The 14,908-nt window shown below is 38.3% G+C and overlaps 1 protein-coding gene and 1 long non-coding RNA gene across 7 annotated transcripts in view; one reads left to right on the plus strand and one right to left on the minus strand.

The window, feature by feature from the left end:
• The window catches only part of LOC594248 (relaxin receptor 2), a 45,430-nt gene extending 30,820 nt beyond the window's left edge, over positions 1–14,610 (minus strand). For 3 of the 6 annotated variants that reach the window (XM_030991739.1, XM_030991738.1, XM_030991735.1), the window contains exon 1: positions 14,245–14,610. In XM_030991739.1, coding sequence (XP_030847599.1) covers positions 14,245–14,353 — 109 coding nt within the window. In that variant the 5' untranslated portion in view covers positions 14,354–14,610. The remainder of the gene's footprint in view (positions 1–14,244) is intronic. The other 3 variants (XM_030991740.1, XM_030991741.1, XM_030991736.1) reach the window with 1 other exon arrangement.
• On the plus strand, positions 11,700–13,185 carry LOC115926681. The gene is made up of 3 exons (XR_004065208.1): positions 11,700–12,095; positions 12,586–12,710; positions 13,070–13,185. It is a non-coding gene; the product is annotated as an uncharacterized LOC115926681 (long non-coding RNA).
• Positions 14,611–14,908: the final 298 nt, after the last annotated feature.

A 14,908-nucleotide genomic window follows, 5' to 3' on the forward strand; every position in this document is an offset into this window, starting at 1 on the left:
GACCTATAAAAGGTGACCTTACCCCCCCCCCCTTCCCCCCAAGGGAGCAAAATGTCAAATTTTCAAATTTCGAGACCCAAAAAAAAAAAAAAGAAAAGTGTCCTCTTATTAATTGTCGGCAGGGGCGGCGATCCCAGGGGGACGGGGGACACGTCCCCCCGGAAATCCGAAAAAGTACAAAAAATTAATAGCAAACACTGACTAAAGACTGCAGCTCACTTATAAGCTCTGGAGGGCCCAAGAGTACAGCGTTTAGACTAATAAAAATGAAAAAAAAAATATTCTCGCTCGTTCGCTATAGCATCCCTTAATATCCCTAAACATACAAGTAAATATTGTAGAAAATCTATATTCCATTGGTATCACGTAAGCACAGTTTACACTGTATATTTACAAGATTAAGAGTTATAGAAATAGATCAGTGCTAGTGTGCTACAAAAATGAATATTCCGCTTGCTCTTTTCAGTAAGGAGTAATACAAGATATTAAGTGTATATATTTGCCAGGCTGATAATTTAACATCGGTAGAGCAGTGGTCTTGTAATCCGGTGACCCGGGTTCGAAACCAAGTCAAGGCGCTAGTGCCCTTTTGGAAGGCATTATTCTTCATTACCAGGCCCCTCGGAGAGGACCTAAAGCCGTCGGCCGTCTGGTTACTTACTAACAAAACAAGCATTTATGCTTTCTTAGCAGTCAGGTAAAATACCCGCTACCAGGCTGATATTTGCCATTTCAACTCCCATAGCGATATCAATATACATGTATATGACAGAGGTCTAGAGTGGGAAATAGAAATCCTAAACTGATATTTACAACCCTTCGCGACTACCTACAAGTTACCAGCAAAGTAAAAGAGGTATATTGATTGGTTTTATAATATAGTTTTGCTAAGGAAAGTAATTTTTTAATACAACAAAACCTGTGAGGGGGTAGTCAGTGCCGTCACCTTCGCCCCTCTCGTACTGATGGGGGCTTGGGGCAGTTGCCCCCCCCCCCCCCAAAAAAAAAAAAAAAAAAAAAAAAAAAAGAAGAAGATTCAAACGTATTTCTCACTTTTTTGTAAATTATACTGTCGTATTCGTTTATGGAAAATTCCCAAATTTACAGTGAGCCAAAAATATGCTTATTTAGAAGCCTACGTGTCAAGGCCCGCGGATCGGGAGGCTCGAGCCCCCCCCCCCCCCCACCCCTCACTTTTTTGAAAAAGTGTCGCAATATATGCTCGTCTGACCGTAATTAAATACCTAAAATCCCTGAGCTTGCGGGGGATCCACCCCTTGGGTCCTACAATGGACCCTATAAGGCGGGCCCCTGGATGCTTATCTGACGGTAATTAAATGCCTAAAACCCCCGAGCTTCCAGGGGCTCTGCCCTTGGACCCCACTAAGGGCCATAAGGAGGGCCCCTATATGCTCATTTGACCGTAATTTAATGCGTAAAACACCTGAGCTTTAGGGGGCCCCTTGACCCCACGTCAATTAACGACCTGACAGTGTCACAAATAAACGCCTAAAACCCCTGAGCTTCAAGGGGTCCACCCCTTGACCCCCTTTGGGGCTTTTCCCCTGGACCCCAAGCAGCAAAGGCAATATAGTCTCAAACAAATCTACACATTCAAGCTCACTCACACATGATATATTGCGACACTTTCAAGGCTACTTATTATTTCAATTTCATGTATATACAAACGGCAACAGTTTCAATATAAAATGTAAGTTCTTCTCACTTAAATCATTGGTCTGGAAACAATTATTTGCCCATTGTTACATTGTAATGCAATTTTCAAGTATCTTAGATTTATTTAGGAGAATAGAAGATTGATATTGTTTAAGTTGTTCGATAACATCACTAAATTTGATTTGATTGGAGATATATCTCAGTAAAGGCTATATAGTCTCAAACAAATCTACACCATTAAACTTCAAGCTCAATCACACATGATATATTGCGACACTTTCAAGGCTACTTATTATTTCAAGTTCATGTATATACAAACGGCAACAGCTTCAATATTAAATGAAGTTCTTCTCACTTAAATCATCGGTCTGGAAACAACAATATTTGCCCATTGTTGTATATTATACAACATTTTCCATAACGATGAATATACATAGTAATGTAATTTTCAGGAAGACCATACTTGTCACTTGTTATATTTGTTATATGATACTAAAGCAAATCGTTACGCTTTAATCGATAGGATAATGTGAATAACGTGTCGAATAATAACATCATTACGTGCTATTATTAACCGGACTAGACATGTAAACAACAATTTAAACATGCATACACTTTTGCCAGCAAGCAAGTTTTTCAACAAAGAATACAAAATGTGAACAACGTTTTACATAAATAGTCAGGACAGATTAGGAGATGCTTTAAAGCATGCCCTATAGTTGAACTGTAACAGTTGTCTTCTAAAGTCTTCCATATATAAATTTAAAGAAGGTCAATAATCATTATGAAGGTTGACACATCAATATATATTGTGCATACATGTAACAATTTGAAAATATTTTTTCTTGGGGGGGGGGGGGGGGGGTGAGGGCGTGGGCAATTCAGAAAGGGACCGATATGTGAAAAATTGGGTACTATAGGATTTCCCGGCCAAATTCGCGAGTTTGTCATTCAAATTCATTTGTCTTGCGTTCAAATTCGACGGTTTTAGTGCTGTCGGGTATATCTCGGGTTTATATTCCTTTTTCTAGATTTCAAATCTATGAAGTTTTCGTTAGAATCTATGTATGTTTCATTCCAATTAATAAATAAATTTCTTCTTTCGCTATTTGGTCATTCGATTTAGCGCAACACGATTTTCTGACATCGCGACGGTGTACTTTTAGCATTCTAATTCATTTGTAGCATTCAAATTAGCACTTTGTGCACTAAAATTAATGGTCAATATACATTTCTCGTTGTTTAAACACTTTTTATAGCTCATTCTTTTTCTTTCAAGATCGTTTTTTCATGTGTATTTCATCCTATTTTATTTTCTTGCATTCTCTTTATATACTTTTAGATTTATCAGATATTCATCAGCCTTTAAGTTTGATTGTTAAAAAAAGACTTACTGTACATTTACGGACTTGATGGTCTCAATATTTGTGTAAATTTTCATGTAAGGAAGTTGTTTGTCTTGTGTTTCATCATAAATTTATCACAATTTCATTATGGAGGAAGGGTACAATATTGTGACTGGGGTAGGTGTTTTCGTGGTATATGAACATGTCCGTTCAGAGATGCCATATCCCTTGTTTCGCCCTTTCTTTTCCTAATGTCTGACTAAAAACTTATGCTTTGTCCTCAAAATTAATAAATTGAATAACAGAAAAGACCCCAATAGCAAATCATGCATTTAATTGCATTTTTTTAAAGCTGTAAATGTGTGTTGCATTTCTTCCCCCTAACATTCCTAACTTGAATAAACATAATTCGAATACGAATGACAAGTGTTAATTTGAATGATAAAAACGACGCCTCGACAAGTAACGATTAATTTGAATGCTAGTTGAGCAGTTTCTAAATTGAATGACAGATCTATGAAATCCTTCGACCAAAATCCTAAATTAAATACAAAATCGGGAAAATTGAATGATAATTGGCATGGCAAAGCTGATCTGAGCTAACTTAAATGCAAAGTAAATGAATTCGAATGAAATCCTATACTACTAGCCCATGGACTGTGGCCTAAAATGGACGTTTACTAATATCTTTCAAAATGTACGAGTAAATATTGTAGAAATATGTATTCTGTTGGTATCACGTAAACACAGTTTACATTGTATGTGTACAAGATTAGGAGTTATAGAATAAGATCTGTGGTACAAAAATGAATATTCAGCTTGCTCTTTTAAAAAGTCCCTTCCTGCCTACTTACTAACATTTACCTAATATATATTTACAACCCTTCGTAATGCACACTAGATACCGACAAAGTAAAATTGAAGTGTGAAAAAAAGTATATTGCTTGTAATTTTTATACTATAGTTTTGCTAAAGAATGTGATTTTGTAATACAACAAACCTGTGAGGGGGTAGCATAGAGCTATATAATAAGACTTATCATATAGCTCTATGGGGGTAGTCACTTCCGTCACCTCCTCCCCGTTCACTGGCGTACTGATGGGGGGGGGGACCAGTAACCCCTCCCAATAAAATCAAACATGGTTTATTTCTAATTTGATACCAGCAATTTACAAATGCTGCTGAAATGGCATTATATTCCCCTGGAATCCCGGGCTCTACCCCCTGGACCCTTCCGAGGGCCCTAAGGCGGCCCCTAGATGCTCATCCGTCTGATCGTAATTTCATGCCTTAAAACCCTGAGATTCTGACCTGCCAGTATCACAAATAAACCTTATCAAAATACTCATCTGACCGTAATTAAATGCCTAAAGAACTCCTGAGCTTCATGGGGCTCCGCCCATGACTTTGCCCCTGGACCCCACGCCAATTTAAGCTTTTTGCTTCGCTCGCTTTGCTCTACCTGATCGTAAATACTTGAGCCCCCCCCCCCCACACACACACACCCAAACGTTTCTGCTCATTACGCCACTGGCCCCTCTTGCTCACTATGTTCCCTCGTCCCTCGCATTTCGTCCGTTCCCCCCCCCCCCCTGGTCATGAAAAGAAATCGCCGCCCCTGATTAAGATTGTAGAAGCCCTAATTGATTGGAGAGCCAGCCAGCTAGCTTAAATATATCCTCTTTTCTGTCGTCGTGTATTTCTTTGTTTTTCCTTTGATCTATCCTATTCTCTTTCTTTATGGATTTCCCTGTTTTTCCTGCTTCATATCCTCTCCCCCGCGCCCCCCCCCCCCCCCCCACTCCGGGGTCGGAATGACCACATGCGTGTTACCAAAATGTCCGGTAAAGGGGTACTTTTCACGCATCAAAGTCCGGCTCGTACATACACAAAATTGACTTTACACACCGGACTTAAGGGGTGCTTTCAAAAGGAGGGAACACGCATATGCGTACCCTAAATAACACTGAGTGGGGGGGGGGGGGTCCTCTCCACTCTCCTTATGTATTTCTTTGTTTTCCCTTTTCTATTATCTTCAATTCCCTGGGTGTACGTGCTTTATACACGTGTACCATATTGCTGCTGGTGATTGTAAGCGGTGTGCGTTGATGACTCTTTCACCAGAGCACTTCTAGGATTTTTTTTTCGCAAAAATAGCCAAACAGTTGTGTAAAAAAAAATATGCGCGTCCAGGCCGCCTCTTATTTTTTTGTACCACGGCGAGCCCAGATTCCAGTATGAACTCATTTTCATACATAACAAGCTGCGAAAGCTTGCAAAGAGGTCACAAACAATTGGACTATTATTGCTTTGCTTCACTATTTATAAAGGGAAAAAACTAAATAAACTGAGATTCCAACCTTTACGTCAACTCCAAAGTTCTATTAGTAACACGCTGTCTTTACCGATTGAAATGACGATGAGTTGATGACAGATTGATTTGTATAATTAGTATCACCCTATTAACCACCCTACCGGATTCCACGTGCGCATGCGCTGGCTTCCTATGCGAACGCGTCCAGGCCAGGGCCAAAGCAGCTAGCTAGTGAATGTTAACCATGTGTTAGATCATCATGGATGCTGTCAGGCAGTACTTGATCGGTGGGGTTTACCCTGACACTTTCTCCTCATTAAACCAGAAAAGATCATTAAGACGAAAGGCGGGCAATTTTCGAATAGGCAGCGACGGGATTAAGCTATTATATATTATATTCGAAAACATAAATGCAATAGTGATGGTCGTGAGGTAACTAAAGAGGAAAAGGACCGCATCTTGCGTTGTCTTCATGTTGTCTTCACTATATGGGTCTTGTCTTTTTGTGCATGCTACGTGTCTTCAAAACAATTGTATCATCTAACTTGAAGTATAATATAATGACTGGGCTTTCTGAGAGCAAGTTTGACCTGGCCGGGCCGGGGGCGGGGGGGGGGGGGCGTAACATCTAGGCCACGGAAGGTCCATTCAACGCAAAAGTTTTACTGGATAATCACTTGCATTTAAATAATAGCGCTAAAAATTTGCTACTCTACTGAATTATAATTCATGCAAATTTGGTATTCTATTTTTAAATATTCATTGAGAGAGAGAGAGGGGGGGGTTGAGTACCGTATACGAGAGGAAAGTTAAAAGGTGAGGAGAACCACGAAGGACAACCACCCCGATGACAATTACCCCCCCCCCCCCCGAAACTTGCCACCCTTTTCATTATAGGGGAAGTCAGTCTCCACAAAACTCTTCACAAGTATACATGAAGTATTAGTGATAATCAGTACTATGGAAAACAACATTACACAAAAGAATTGTATGATACTTTAAATATGAATATATTATATAGAACATAATAAATAATGAATTCGTGCATCTTGGAACATTAAGAAAAGCGAAAATTATGCACGCTATATAATTATACATGTAAAGGGAGAGAGAGAGAGAGAGAGAGAGAGAGAGAGAAGAGAGAGAGAGAGAGAGGGGGGGAGGGGGGGGAGGCGGTAAATAGAGAGTGGAACAAGGAAAGCAAAAGTGGTGGGGGTAAACAGTTGTGAGCACTGATACGAGAGGAAAGATAAAAGGTGAACAAAATAGAGTCGGCAGTGAGAACGAGAGAGAGAGAGAGAGAGAGAGAGAGAGAGATAAAAAGAAAGAGAGAAAAGTAATGGTATACTTACATAAAAATAGAGAAGGGAGAGCCCGAGAGGGATGAATGAAAAGATAGATGAAACTGGAGGAAGACCAGGGTTTGTGTGAGAGAGAGACTGGAGATATGCACACTTTAAGTCGATTTTTAAGTTGTAGAACGCATTTCGCCATTGGACTGATTTCGCCTTGATATACGCGGCGATATGCGTCCGACCCAAGACACATATCGCCGAAGACGGACGTGTATCTCCAACCAATTTTCGGCGTTCTGTGTCTTAGGACACAGAACGTCACCCGGTCACTCTGGCCCCTGACACCGGTGAAACACCGAAGCGCCGTGAGCAACTTTATGGTGGATATGTGCGCTATATAAATATCAAGTAGTATTATTATTAATATTATGTAATGCTATAGAATATGGAATAGCAATTTACTCTTTAGGGACTTTTGAAACATGTAGTTGATTTCACAGTTGATTTCACTTTGTTGTTTTCACAGTTGATTTCACATTGTTGTTTTCACTGTCCGCAGTGCCAACGGCTATGTATTATTATTACTCATATCTGTTCATCGCCTCTACAATTAAGGCTATTTGAATAAACAACAGCTTTAATTGTTAGGCTTCCTGGGATAAGTTTCAATTGATGTTTAGAAATTTATGTTTGCACCCAGTAGACCCCGCAGGTTCGAGGACAAAAGAAAATTCTGACTTTTTCAATAACAAGATCGAAAACATGATAATAATTTACTGGGTGAAAAGTCAATAGTTTTTTTCACAGCAATAAACATCATAGTCGTGGTTAATTTTTGTACGTGGCACTACGTGGCAATAACATATCAGATAGTTTCATTAACACCAGGTTTACAATTTTAAAGAAAATTGAATTTAAATCCTTGACCATGATCTCTCATTCTTTCTCTCTCACTCTATCTCTCTCTCTCTCTCTCTCTCTCTCTCTTTCTTACAATACAATTCAGAAAATACATGTGCCCTTTTGACCCCCCCCCCCCTCCCCTCGGAGCTTCGTCACTGACTCTTATTCCGGACCGTAAGTCTTACAATTTAACACGTTTAAATGTACAGGTATACCTTGCACAAGTCGAAACCTCTTGGGACCACATAAATATATTAGACTAATAAGAGGTAAATAACATATGTTTTGCATTATCTGGTTGAAAAAGTTGTATCAATTTATTCAAGGTTATCTACAAAACAGATGTGTAGTATAAATTAGGATTAGGTTAAAGATGACCCCCCCCCCCCCCCCTCTAAAAATAAAAACAAGTGCCGTATGTAGACAAACCCCCAAAAATGTATAGACTCCTTATGAAAAAAAAGTTAGTGTGGAGCCCCGCACATAATATGCAGGATCCCAAACTATTTTGTTCATAGGCGGTCATGATTATAATTCTTTAGGGTTTGTATATGTTGAGGGCCCACGTTCAAATTTCAAAATTGTTGGGTTCAGAGCTCAATGTGGGGGCCATCTGTATGAGAATCTTGTTTTTAGAAGTCCTATATGACACCGGCCGCTTAAAATCTCGAGCCTCGGATTCAAAGTTAAACGTTAAAAACAGCCCCTGCGGTCATCACTCTTTAGTGAGAAATTTGAAAAAGGGCACAATATTTTGGATGTCTTACGGTAGGGCCGTTTCACAACTCTTAATTTTGCCCTTCATTTGGATTCAGCTCATACCAAATCGCTTGTGCTTGTATTTGAACTCATGTTGGTAGTAATCATGGACAGGGGCGGCAATCCTTGGCCCGATAGGGGGACACGTCCCCCAGGAAATTTAGAAAGATAGCTAGAAAGAAATATAGCGGAAAGAACGCACATATTGGGCTTAGGGATTTTCTAGAATGCATAATTTCAGCATTCAACATTGCAAAATCTCGCTTGGTCGCTAGGCCCCGGCCCTTGCCCGATAACACAAAACTATGGCGCTCCCGGCCGTGATTTATTCATGGTTGGTGTAAAAGATCTTGTTTTCCCTTTCATTTCTATTTACCTAATTGTGTGCTATCACAATCATGATTGTGTCATTTTCCCTTTAAAGGTACTATGTCCCTTTTGCAGCCAACCTCAAATGCTGTAGAACTTTGCAGGAATTATGAATATGTCATGTATGTCCTATCTGTGAAATTTAAACGTTAGCAGTGTCCTCATATTTAAATTATGCAAGGAAAACCGTTTACTTGCTAGACTTCACTGTCAGACACTATTGAGTGACTGACTGGCTTTTTTCTTGCTTTGGTAATAACATATATGAAAATAGTTGTAAAGGGTACATGAGCATTTGTCTACATCAATAACCCACTTCTTGTGATGGCCAAGATTAAACTGATTGAATCTTTGCGCAGCATAAAACGTATGACCATTCGGTACAATTGTCTGAAAATCAAGACTATTACTTTTGGGCTCTATAGCCCTAAAGTCGATTTGACAACAGTTAATAGTCGTTATTTTCCCACTTGAAGACATTTTCAAGCCCCACCTTTTTTAGGGAAGTTCTAAATTAGTATTATCTTTCAAATGCAGTTGGAATTTAACTTTTTCATTTTTTTGGCCTGCAAATGGGACATAGTCCCTTTAAAGCAGGCGCGTAGCTAGGGGCGGTAGGGGCAGTAAGAGGACATAGGACGAAAAAGGAGCAGACAAAGAAACATTTTTGAAAATTCTGACAAGTCGAGAACAGTACCACGAATCGTCTTCTTTCTCTAATAATTTAATGAAATGTCAAAACTTCCGCGCATCGCTCGGGAGGGGGGCAACTGAATTCAGACAAGGATTGGGAGTCAAGAATGGTAAAACGAATCATCTTCTTTCTCTAATAATTTAATGAAACGTCAAAGCTTCCACGCTTCCACGGGGGAAACTGCATTCAAACAAGGATTAAGAGTCACGAATCGTCTTCTTTCTCTAATAATTTAATGAAACGTCAAAGCTTACGCGCTACGCGCAGGCAGGGGGAAACTGAATTCAGACAAGGATTAAGAGTCAAGAATGGTACAAAGAATCGTCTCCTTTCTCTTATAATTTAATGAAACGTCAAAGCTTCCGCGCTTCGCGCGGAGGTGGGGGGGGGGGGGGGGGGGGGCGAGAACTCAATTCAGACAAGGATTAAGAGTCGAGAACGGAACAACGAATCATCTTCTTTCTCTAATAATTAAATGAAACGTTAAGCTTACGTGCAAAGCGCAGGAGGGGGAATTGAATTCAGACAAGGATTAAGAGTCGAGAATGGAACAACGAATCATCTTCTTTTTCTAATAGCTTCATTAAACTATGGAGGGTCAAAGCTTCCGTGCTTCGCGGGGGAGGGGGGCTGAATTCAGTCAAGTCATAAGAGTCGAGAATGGTACAACAAATCTTCTTTCTTTAATAATTAATGAAAGGGCAAAGCTTCCGCGCTTCGCGCGGGTGGGAGGAAATTGAATTCAGACAAGGATTAAGAGTCGAGAATCGTCTTCTTTCTCTAATAATTTAATGAAATGTCAAAGCTTCCACGCTTCGCGCGAGAGGGGGGGGGGGGGAACTGCCTTCAAACAAGGATTACGAGTCGAGAATGTTACAACGAATCGTCTTCTTTCTCTAATAATTTAATGAAACGTCAAAGCTTCCGCGATTCGCGCGGGAGGGGGTAAACTGAAATCAGACAAGGAATCCGAGTCCAGAATTGTACAACAAGTCGTCTTTTTTCTCTAATAATTAATGAAAGGTCAAAGCTTCCGCGCTTCGCGCGTAATGGGGGGGGGGGGGGGGGACAGCGAGCTGCCCGAATATGAGTTTTTGATATCTTTTCTCGATTATTTTGGTGATAAATAACACTTTCACAATATACATATTACGCTTAAATTGTTGCTCGCTCGCTTCGCTCACTAGCCGAATTGTGAAACCAGAAAATTACTTTTTCGGGCAAGAGGCTATAACCCCCCCCCCCCCCCACGCCCCCAGAGATAAAAATGTCAAAAATTGTACCGGTATGGTGCTTCTAAAATGACCTTGAAAAAACGGTCTGCGCAATTTTCAAATTTCCGGCCCCCCCTATTGGAAAATCCTGGATCCGCGCCTGCTATTCTCACACATAAACCTTATACGCTCTTCCGTTAATATGTCCGTATCAAAATACAAGTATGTTTTTAGATAAAAATGATTCTTGACGCCATTCAGCAGTCTAGTTTTGAATTAAATAATGTGCCTTACATATTACACACCATTGGAATATAGTAACATTTTTTAGAATTCAAAGCAGAATTTAAGTTTACTTTATATAAACTCTAGAAATCTAAATAATTTTTTTTATTCTTTGGAAACGTTCCATTTTCCTCTAGATAATTCCCCTTCTCAATTGACATATTTACCTCTGACATGTTTACCTCAGATATTTTATTGCTTATGCAATTCTTTAAGACTTTTTCTAAGGCACTCGAAACTTTCTTTACAGAATTCCTAAGCTTTTTTTTGTTGTTTTTTTTGTTCAACAAGACAGTGTATTTCTTAATCCTCAATTTACATAGGTCCATGCATACTGAAGGTTATGTTTTGATGAGTCTTCTTTGAACTCCAAACAATGTCTTCAACACCATCTTTATAAGAATACATTATGAAGTATAGTGAAACATCCTGTGTTTTTGGTTTAAACTTTTTCTTCGTCGCTTTCTCGTTTTGCCTTGGCTCTTCTCTATTTCTAACTAGCCTTTGAATCATGTAACTGGTCATAATATTTTGCATCATTAGTGTGTATGTTAGTTTTGAAGGAGAAAAAACTGAGAAATAAATCTAGTGACTTAAGTTGATCATGCCATGAGCAATAGGTATTACGTAAGGATTGACGCCCATGTCATGTAGAAACAATCGTCTATAATGGGAAATTGTCTGTCGATATTTTTCCATTGAGTTGTTTGAGAGAGAGAGAGAGAGAGAGAGACGGAGAGAGAAAAGGGGGGGCACAGAGAAAGATAGAAAGAGTGGGGGGGGGGTGTGAGAGAAAGAGAGAGAGAGACAGTGAAAATAAAACAAATAATGTAATTATTATTGTTATGATTGTGACAGGTCGAAATGTTTCCTAATTCTATTTGTTGAGGAGGTCCCTGAATGAAGGGATCCATGTCTCTGAATAAGGAGATCCCTTTAAGTGTACTTCTGAGGTGGTCCCTAAAAGGGGAAGTTCACTTTGACCTTAAGTCTGAGAGGGGTGATATGGGGTGATTTGGAGAGAAGAATAGATTTTTTGCCACATCATAGGGGAAGTGCACTTTGACCTTGAGTCAGAGAGGGTATAGGGTAATGAGAGAAAGGATATTTTGCCAGATCACAGATTGAGAGGGATGAGCATAGACCATGCATCCACTCAGGACTTAGGACGTTGAATTTGACAGAGAAGCTAACTCTGAGTAGAACTTCATACTTAATAGTATTTCTGCAGCATCTATGGTAAGTTCTAAGTGGAATTATAATGTATTTGACATGCATCATTAGATTGAAACCGTATAGAGGAAACTTGATTTCATGTATAGTTGACAACTCTTGAGTGTCTTATTGAGTTGTGAGTTGTATTTCACATTCCTTTGCTGTTATTATGTGATACTACTAGAAGAATCTATAGAGAAACACTCTGTGTAGTACCCAAGTGAAATTATGTCAATATTTGGAGGCCTATCATTAATTGCTGTTCATAATGAGTTGGTTTAGAAAACCAAATATGATACGATCTGTGCTTCTCTGTATAAAGTATTGTGTATGCAAAATAAGACCTGGTATACAGTGATAACTAGGTAAAGAGATAATCTGTATCATTAGTATTGGATATTTTGTTGTCAAAGTAAAATATTTGTTATATATCAAAAGCTTGCAAGTTGCATGTCACTTTTTAAGAATTTGAAAGTTATAGAAGTTATCATTTAAGTTACCATTTATGTTACAGAGGTCTTACTTCATCACTTGGTTGGAGATGGCAGTTAGTTGGAGATGGTGCACTATCTACATGTAGTTGGTCTAATTCTAGTCTCGTTGTCTCGTTAGGAGTCTCTCCTCGAGAGCTCAAGAGGGGTGAGTCATTGTAATAATAAAGAGAACTATACAAAAAGGCAATTTATATTTCTGTATTCATGATTACTTATGCATATTTGGGCATTTTATTGTTATACCTTGCTTATTGCTCTTAGATGTTACAATGTTAACTATAAACCATATATGGAAAAGTATCCAAAATGTATAATATTTCTTTGGTGTGAGGAAAATGCCAAGTAGGGCAATAGTTATTATTGATGTATCTATTCCTATGAATGATCATAATAGTTGTTATTGATGTATCTATTTCTATGAATGATCATATAGTTTTGCTGATGTTCAATATGTGAAAGAAACAAAAACTAATCTGTTTGCCTGTTTCTTTTTGTCTCATTAAGGGTTGATCCATCCTCAAAATAAATACCACCTACAACTCTAAATGACTTCGTCGAGTGTCATATGTGCCTGCTGTTACATGATTATCATTATTATTATTATTAGTAGTAGTAGTAGTAGTATTAGAAGTAGTAAAATATATTCAGTTAAATCAGGGTTCCATTGGAGTATACCATACATAACTTGTTCATCAAAGCACAAAAAGTTACGAAATGTAGATAAAATTGCTTCAATAGAATAGATAAATGAATAATTCCTTATCAAGTATCAGACCATACCGATTTAAATGTAGATTGCCGAAAAAATGAACATAATATCCTCATATGTCACGCTCTCAATTTGACCATGGAACAAAAAATGTCGTTGTTCTGTAGGAATTTAAAAGTGGGCTGCTAAATAACTTGACCTAAATAAAATTTGTTGTTATGATAGAATGATCAGTGAACCAAAACACGTCAACAGCTTATACGGATATTGAACTGTATTGATTTGTTTTTTATTTAGTATGTCAAGCATACATGTATTTAATGCGTGAATTTTTTTTTCTTGTTTGATTGAATTTTATTTCTGCTTTCAATATGTATTACAAAATAATGTTATATCGCAGAAAAATATATCAACTCATTTTCAGACATTAACAATTTACTTTTTAACAAATAAAGAAATGTGGGAGTGAACATTTTACAATTAACAGGGGGCCCGGGAGCCCTCGTGCTATCGCAACCCAACCAAAGAAATTCGTGAAAAATCATGTATTTTACAGATTACAATACTAAAACATTTGCTGTATGATGTGTTGAACCCGTATATTAAATTATACACCCGGGCACCTACAGCATACACCACAATTCTTAAAATCCATTTTCTTGATCAAATCGTAAAATTGGACGAATATACCTTCCATATTTACATGGAAATCACAAAATCATTCTTTCCTTCGTCTTAGATGAGTAAGATAAACTTGCAAATGACTTGATCTAGATTTTTAAAAAAATCAATGAATATAATAAATGAATGAATAAATAAATGAATGAATAAATAAATGAACGAATAAGTGAATGAATAAATACATCAATAAATGAACGAATGCATGTGTAAATAAATAAGATAAAATTAAATAGGTAAATACTTAAGTAAACAAAAAGGTAAATAAATAAATGAAACCTCGCATTCTTACTTTGGTTGGACGTGTTTCCCTGTGACTGAGCCTCGACGTTTATGACAGCAATGACAACAATCATAACAACCAACCAACTCATGAACGACGTCGAGTAAAGCATCATCATGGAAAAGATGTTATCACACACCGACGTCGGAAAAGTTTGTTAAAATCAGCTCAAATGTACAGTAGCTAGTTGGTATGTACAGCGAGGTGAAGATTGACTGACTGCATGTGATTGTCTCTGCAGACCTCTAAAGCTCGAGTATTTTGCAACGTGCAGGTTGAAATTATATAAATGATTGAGACTACCGCCGAGAACAAACTGCTACTACTAGCATTGCTTCCTGTCCTTGCTTTATAGGTTAGATTTAAACGCCGGTAATCGCCACTATTCACATCAGAGTTGTGAAGGCTAGGGGAAAACACACGGACAATGAGACTTCACGCATCACTTCTCTTATATGCAGGCGGACCCAGGTTTTGTAAGAAGGGGGGGGGGGATGATTATCAGTAAATAACAACAACAATAACAAAATAATAATGAAATAAGTGGTGCATAAAATGATACTTTTCTTCCTCTAACGTTTTTGGCGCTATGTTCACATTGCTTTGAAAGTCCGAGATTTACTAGGAACTAAACGTTTTTCGCTGCTTTTAATACGTTTAAAATTTTCTTTAC

The sequence above is a fragment of the Strongylocentrotus purpuratus genome, unplaced genomic scaffold, assembly GCF_000002235.5.
Source record: "Strongylocentrotus purpuratus isolate Spur 01 unplaced genomic scaffold, Spur_5.0 spur5_scaffold_2, whole genome shotgun sequence".
NCBI classification, from domain to species: Eukaryota; Metazoa; Echinodermata; class Echinoidea; order Camarodonta; family Strongylocentrotidae; genus Strongylocentrotus; species Strongylocentrotus purpuratus.